The sequence below is a fragment of the Manacus vitellinus genome, unplaced genomic scaffold (assembly GCF_001715985.3).
Source record: "Manacus vitellinus isolate BGI_N305 unplaced genomic scaffold, ASM171598v3 scaffold_44_pilon, whole genome shotgun sequence".
NCBI lineage: Eukaryota > Metazoa > Chordata > Aves > Passeriformes > Pipridae > Manacus > Manacus vitellinus.
This window is the reverse complement of record NW_021940565.1, coordinates 5,862,958-5,871,298: the sequence shown is the minus strand read 5'-3', so window position 1 is coordinate 5,871,298 and position 8,341 is coordinate 5,862,958. Positions and strand designations below refer to the sequence as shown.

Here is an 8,341-nt window from a genome sequence, read left to right as displayed (position 1 = left end):
AAAACACTCCTTTGGATTAATTGTCAATATACTGGATTTAGTATTGTTAGATAAACTTTTGACAAATAATACAAACAAGATTTTTTTTTATTGTATCATCTTTTGTTACAGTCAAGAAATCTCACCTAGAATCAACTACTGGAAGCAGTTAAGTTGTCCACAAGACAAGGTAGCATCTACTGTAACATATATTATACATATATCTCTAAGAAGAGAAGTCCGAAAAAATATCCTAGAAATACATTAATTTTTATATTGTATTTAATATCTGTGTGTTTTATTTCTATTAGACTACTGCACAGAAGGGGAGTTTCCAAGACAAAAGAGATTTTATGCAATGTCATTCAAAGCACAAAGTTCACTTCTGAAGCAAGTTAATACCAGAGCATTACTGAAATAAAAGGAGGAGCTAGTCAGACATTTTGGGTAGAAATGTAATATGTTTTCTTTAAAGAAAATAAACATATAATAACATAGCTTAAAATAAATAGTGCCATATGTCATCACCAACATATGAAAAAGAGAATGGTCGTTTATGAAAGAAAATATTTTATTAGTATGTAGGACACATGGGAGTGCTATAACAGACTTATCACTTTCATATGTTACCAGGTGCTTTACTTTAGGGATAGATTCTACAGTCCCAATTATGTAAGCAGTTCTATTAACCCACATGAGTTTTTTAATTATAAAGTTTGGTACCAGAGTCATCTGCACCATTTGTTTTACAGATTTTAAATCATGAACAACTATTTTTTTTCCTCAACACAAGATTTAATCATAAATACTACCCCCCCCAAACCTAAAAAAATTTAAATGCTTAAGCATGTACATTTGCTAACTCTTAACTCATCATTTTTTTACTCTACATATCCTCCAGAGGGAGAGAGATCTATTATCGGTTTCTTTCAGGAAAAGTTCAATACTCTATGCATAAGATTAGATACAAATAGCCTGCCTGCACTGAGGGTTTTTTTCAGTGATTTTTAAATGTTCTAGCCCATTTCAGAAAAAAAAAAAGATTGTGTGAGTACTTGTGCATATTAAGAGTTAATCCTGGCAGTCAAGCAAATATTGTGCTGCCTTTTTCAATATAAAGCATTTCATTCTATGACATATGAAATATAGTTACAGAATATAACCATCATTTTAAAAATTATACAATCAGATAACAAAAACAAATCTAGAGGTTTTAAGATACAAACCAAGGTTTCTCAAATACCTCTTCTCCACTCAAGTCCTACAAGATTAAGTACACACAAGTGAGAAGGAAAACTATGGTTTCATAGAATTCATCCTACAAAATCTGGAAACAAAGATTTAAAAAATATGTATCAAGATAAGCTCATGATCTGGCACATACTATTTAAAAACTCCTGTATTTTGCCAAATACAATTTCCATACTATTTGCAGTTTTAAAAAATACAAAACTGGAAACAATCCTGACCGAGGCTGAACATTTCATCCACAAACTCCACAGACAGATTTTTATTCTTTGAGCATTATATCAAATCAAAAAATTAAAGCTGCACAGAGAAACAAACAAGCAAAAACAAAATCTGAGCATGCAGGGAAGTGACTACATCTAGAACCTATACATGTATGTACATCCTGCTGCTTTTATTTGAACTAACTTCTTTTTACCCACGTTAAGGAAAAAGATTTAACCGACTGTAACAGCTTCTTAGCTGTTATCACTGAAAAGAATTACGCTTAGACAGTTCTGTATAAAAAGTTCAGTCATGAAACTCTAGAAATTTCATTCCACTCTCCATTTTTGCCACATTTAGAAACAAGGTACATTCCTTCCTTAACAATAAAAATATTATTTAAGCACAGTCAAAAAGGCACTAAGGTCTAACAAAAATATTCAGCATTTCCTTTTTAACTAATAAAGTATTTGTAAGACAGTTTGCATATATATTTATTTCCCAAATGAAGGACTGGCAACTTTCTCTTAAACATAAAAGCTAAAATTCAATTTTGCTAAATATAAAACTAACTCTCAGGATAGAGTATACAAAAATTATATATTTATGTAGAATACATTTTGTGTTATACTACAGTATTATATCTTTCCCAAAAGATTTCTGTACTTAAAAAAAACCAAACATTTTAAAATTTAAATACATTGTAAGGTCATTCAAATTATTTTAAACACAAAAATCTACAAACAGTGACATATACACAAACAGTTGGGAAGTTGTAACCTAAAGATCACATCTTTTAATCAGACCTGTACAAATGACAGCCTCAGAAGAACCCCTCTTTGCTACTAGAAGCATCTGCATGGTTTTAAGACTTAACTATGCAGACTCCTATTGCCCCAGGGCAGCGCTGCACAAATCTATTCAAAGCCATCAGATTCGTGAATCAACACCTTAAATTTTCCCAGAAAACCTCCAACAAGTGTTTTATGTGTATTATGATAGAATAACAAAACAAAAAGGGCTGTTACAAAAATTTCAGCATGACAAATTTTCCTGAAACTATTTTTCCATCGCACTTGGCAAGCGGAGAACTAATCCTATGACCTGTCTACTCTTACAGCAAGAACTGCAAACTACAATTCAACATAAAATGCAATCACCTTCTATAATAATTATGTTCCTCTCAGAACAAAGATTAAAATAAAGTTAACTGTGCTGATTCATACTTTCCATAAATTACTATAAAGGTGAGAGATTCAGACATTTTGCTTCTGGATAATAAGCCTAATATCTGTATCATGTGCAAAAGTGCAAATGTGTTTTAGAACTGAGGCCCAACTGAATACAATTTTGTTATTACAGAAAATATACTTGAACCCACATATCATGGAAGAGGGTGGTTCTTGGTATCTTGAAATTACGCCTTACACATTTAAACCTGTTGTACAACTGCAAGTTAGTAAAAAATACAAACGAAACCCCCAGAAACAAATGGAAAACAAAGCTTGTGTATGTAAATTGGTTTACGATTCAAAGCACAACGGTAAGCTTCAAATAATTACATTTGTGTAACACACAGAGGGGTGGGATGAGTTATTTAAAATACTTGGTTATCTCTGCTCTCTTCCTCCTGGTCTGGCGTCAGTTCAGCTGCTGGCGGTGTGTGCGTGCATACGTTTCGCTACATCGTACACGTAGGTGATGTCTGGTCGCTTCTCCGGGTCGGGGTTGATGCACATATTAACTAATTGTCGCAGCTAGGGAGGGGAAACAACAGGACAGGATCGTTGGCCTCCTTACAAGCAGTATTTGTGCTTTATCTAATTCAAATTAATAAAACCAGCAAAAATTAGCCAAGCAGCAGTTCTGCATAAGCCCACACTCGACCCTCCCTCTCCCGACACGCAGTTTTATGCAAGAACGTATGCAAGGTGCTCCCAGGATTTTTACGTTTTGTACTGCTGTGCTGAGCAAATTTAAGTTCTAATCCTTCTAAATGTACAACTTCAGGCGTGCATTTAGTCCAATCACACATAACCTACAGAAAATTCCCATGTTTTTGGAGGGGTGTGCCTGCAAGCCTCAGAAGGCTGAGGCGAGGTAAATGAGGACTGCTTGTTCATTCACTCAGACAAGAGTTCGCCAGCAATAAACGGCATTTCTGCGTGACAGGTTCCAAGGAACAAAAGGCAGCAGTTCTCCTTCTAACACACAGTTAACCCGCAGAACCTCCTGCTGCCAGGCACACACATTCAGAAAGCAACTGAGCAAATTAAACCCACTGTGGGCTATTTGTTATAAAGACTTCACCCCCAAGGAAATTTCTGAACTTAAAACTGGAAGCTGGGGAACAGCACACATTATATTGGCCCTGTTACTTCACTTGTCCACTGCTGAAGATACTATACTGGAATAAATAACCTTTGCTCTATATCCCAGTATTTATTCCTTCGGGCTAGATCATTTATTGTGTTCCTTATGGAAAGGACATAATTAACAAATATGTTCACAAAAGCCTGGAAATAAACAAACCACTACTCTAGAAAATGCCATGTTTCCACAAACATCATAACTTAATGGGCCTTTTTAATGCACATACTCAGCAGAAGCAACCCCAAAGAGCTTCACCACCACCTGGATACCTTTCATTGCCTGCACAAACTGGCAGGACAGTTGCAGACTTCTCTTCCTCCATTTATACACCCAAGAACTTATGCCATTAGAACTTAATATATTGTCTGGATGACCTTCTGATAGGGCATCTATTTTAAATTGTATGCAAATCCTAAGTGTTTTTCGACATGGAAAATACCTCTTTCATGATGACTTACTAAAATGTTTACAATCTTTCGTGAAAACAACCAACTCGGAAGCTCTTCTTTTATGCTTCTTAGTTTTGTCAAATCCTCCTGGATCTCCTTATAGCATTAGGGACAGGTGGGGAAAGACACTCCAAACAACACATTGTGATCCACCCTTCTATGCCAATATGTCAAATTTGCTTTGGTCTCCCATGCAGTACTGTTAGGTACCATTATTGAAAAAAAATCTGTAATTATTGCAAATAACACAGAGCAACCTCATCACTCTGAGTATTGAAAAGTAACACAGGTTGCCTCTTTAAACCTGCCATCAGAGAGCTTCCTTCCTACCTTTTATAAAAAGACCAAGAAGGATTTTAAATTATAATTCTACTCCTTTCACTTTTCAAAAGATTAATTTAAATGCATGGAAACAGTAATTCCTGAAGTTAAGGAAGAAGCATTGCACAGCACTATATAAAGCTTTGTCCATTAGCCCTTGCAGATAAACTGCACACAATGTACAGGGATTTTGTACTTAACAACACAAAAACTACGTCACTAGACATCCCTATTCCCTGGCAAAAACAGCTTAATATTTAAAAATGAGACCATTAATTCTGAAGGTAGTGGTCAGTTTGCTGAATTGAAAAGAAACCTATTAAATCAAAATAATCTGTAACAGACTTGCTATTTGAATCTTAAATATCTTAAATAACATTCTGACTAATGGAGTTATAAAAGCCATCATATTGCTTCTGGCAGTCAATAAATAAAATACAATGCCAGTGAAAAGAAAAAGTATTAGCCTGTAATAACTCACAAACATGTGAAGAATAGAATGATGGAAATCATTAGCTACTGTAAGAAATAATAATTGCCAGCACGTAATACAAACATGCAAAGCACAACAGTCTCCTGCAGAAGAAGCAGGTGGGACACAGTGTAAGCAAGAGGCACAGTACAGTGTATTAGCAGGGATGAGCAGCTTGCTACTTAACACCTCAGACAGCCTGCATGGAAAACAGGAAAGACTGAGGAACATCCAAAATCACCAAGCCTGAAATTAGCGTCAAATAAGCAAACATTTTGTGGGGAGAATACAGGTGTAATTTATCTGCAATATACAACATCTAATCTTGAACGTATACATTTCTCTTTCTCTGTGAAGACTTCCATCTGTTCAACAGAACTGCATACAGTAAATAGTCTTTTTAAGCATCCTTGAGGGACTGAAATCTATAAAGCTTGCATCAGAGGGAAAGCAGAGCATTCTTTCTCCTCTTTTTCCCAGTTGTTTATCAATAACTTTACTGCATGTAGAACAGCAGAAATAGATCTTCAAGAAACTTAACCTGTGAAGCACATGAGAAGCTTTGTTTACCTCCAACAGACTACTTCATGTCTTTTTAATTCTTCTCTCAGATTTCTAAACTGAACGTTACAATCTAAAACCCCATTTCAGACTCAAACTGCTTGTTAAGTCACTAAACAGTAAGCCTTCCTTCAGAGTTACTTTTGCACTTGCTACAGAAGACTATAATTCCAAGCTTCAGTAAAGTGGTCAAGAAGATTCATTGCTCAGAAAGACAGTGTAGCAAAATGGCATCATTACTCAAAAGTACATGTAAGACTTTAGGTCCTATTAATCCCTGTAGACACACTTGGAAAAAAAAAAATCATTCACCCACATGGTGTATTGACTGGTGGCTTTTTACAGTTTCTTATTTTTTACTCTCTCTAAAATGCATACATAGCTACCATTATTAGAATGCAAGAAAAAAATATACGAGAATCAGTTTACTCAGAAATTCTCTTCCCAATGTAAGTGGTGAGCTCCATTAGTGACAAATCTTCACTACTACTGTAATAAAATAAACCACAGGGTCACAGACCTCTTAAAATGGTAGTCACTGCAATTACTGCAGAATCTCTGTCCCCCTCTTCCCCTGGGGAGTCCAGAATCTCACTCAGTAAGGTCAGAATGCTGAGCTGACTATGCTTGGGACAGTGCACAACAACAGTGCATATTCCTGAGTAATTTCAAAATCCTTGAGCTCTTTTGAGCCTTGTAATTGAACAGCAAACCCTTGGAAGAAGGTGAATAAATTTTGCTGTACACAATGAAAACAGTTACATGAAAAGACAGTCTTTTGGGACTGAAACCGGGACCACGCTGGATACTAATACTTGGATATTAGCACTATTCCTTTACTCCTACAGGAATATCCATTTCAATAAACCTAAAATCCATTTGTCAGTCCCTCTAGTATTAATAAAATTTTCAATATATCAGAAAAGCTCACCAGTATCATGGGAAGAGGCACTGGGATTCTAAAGTCAGACTATCATTAGAGATGGGAGAAATTTTTTATTACCTGGCACAGACTGTCCAACAGGCAGAGCAGACTTACGACTGAACTAGAGGGACCTCCTGTTGCATCCCCAAGCTGCAAACTTCTTTGGCTGCTTATTGTTCTTAACCTCCTCTGCACACTTAGCACAGTGACTGTCTTTAGCCTGGAGCTTAGCCTGACATTGGAGCAGTGGGACACACTTTCTTTAGCAGGTTTTTCAGCTATGAAATAAATAATTATCACACAAGTCAGGAGGAGAGGGAAAGACAGAAATATGACAGGCAAGTACTCTGCATTGCTAGCTAGCTGAAAAAGAAATTTTCATATAGGGAATTTTGGATGAAAAAACCCACAAGGTTATTCTTGGTCTGAATAGGAGACCTTCTTGAAGCCTTTTCTGAGTGCTTTTCTCAAGACTTTCTGCTGGCAACTAACACCATCACCATGAACCTGCTGGCTCATTCAGCTGTCACATCTGGGTAGGAGCTCTGCCAATGGACTTTAGAAGAAATGCACCTCAATCAAAGTGAAGATTTTAAAACTTAATCATGAAAGCAATGTTATATTAATATTGGCTGAGAAGATTTTAAGAGTATTGATTGGGGGTGGCAAGGGAGCCCCAGTTTTGAATTCTCTAAAGCAGAACAGCTTTCAGTAAATGCTGAATACTCACTCTGAATACCAGATGTTTTGAACATATATTAAAAAATTGAGATATCCAAAGTTATTAAGCATCTGAAAATCTTGGCTTGTGTCTCTACCACTGAAGCAATAGTTTGTGAAAACGCATCTTAGACTATTAGAATTTCTAATCAAAGGTTTTCTAAAAAAATTACCCATCTGTCCATCTAAAGGTCCATCTTTCTGTCACACTATTCTCTAATTACACAGATGTGATACATTACTAATAGGTTGGTCTTAAAGAGGATTCAAAATTTAGAAAAAATGTCACATCTTAAAACTCACTAAAATTTACTTACAAAAAGTTTCTCAAAAAAAGCGCCTGTCTTGTATTTTGTAATAAAAGTATTTACACTCCTATATTACAGGATGCAGAGATCAACACTGAGTGAAATTTTTCTTTGTCATAAAAAAATGAAGTGGGCTTTACTGATCAGTGAACCCTGATCTTTACTGATCACTGAGTGTGCTTCTGACCTGGTTAAAGGTTTGACATTTATATTTCCAGTACAGGTGAAACATTTAGGACAGTATCCTAATATGACAGATACCACTTGTTTATCTTCTTCAGTGTTCTTGCCAGCAGTGTATTTTTTCACACAAGTAAAAAAGGGTCTATTTTGGTGCAATAGCTAATAAATGTGTGTGTTTTCCACGTACCTTAGTGAAGGCACAAGTCTTCATATCATAACATAATGTTCCCATTACAGTTTCCATAGCTGATGACTTCTTTTAAGTAACTATTTTCTTACTTATCTTGATACCTATAATAGCTCTGATTCTCTCATTATCTTTTAAAGTAACTTATATGTATTTTGCAAATAACTGGTTTATCCACCGTGCACAAGTACGTCTGCTTTGAAATAAACAGAACGTAACATGTTGTGCTTTGCATCTGTTTGCAACACGAGAAACTGTACAGATGTAAGGAAAGGGTGGAATCTCTTTCCCCATCCAAACTTTAAGACCTTCTATCTGGGCCAGGCTTTGATATCTGCCCCTTGGCTGGGAATCCACATCTCCAACTTCACACTTAGCTGCAGCGAAGTAGCCCTGCAGGCAGGCCAACTT

General features: G+C 36.0%; 1 protein-coding gene across 2 annotated transcripts in view; it reads right to left on the bottom strand.

Annotated features, from left to right (window-relative positions):
* Nucleotides 1–532: 532 nt before the first annotated feature.
* NEK7 (NIMA related kinase 7) overlaps nucleotides 533–8,341 on the bottom strand; it is a 59,814-nt gene continuing 52,005 nt past the window's right edge. For both annotated transcript variants that reach the window (XM_018079076.2, XM_008926840.3), the window contains one exon: nucleotides 533–3,188. In XM_018079076.2, the coding sequence (XP_017934565.1) occupies nucleotides 3,078–3,188 (111 nt within the window). In that variant the 3' untranslated portion in view covers nucleotides 533–3,077. The remainder of the gene's footprint in view (nucleotides 3,189–8,341) is intronic.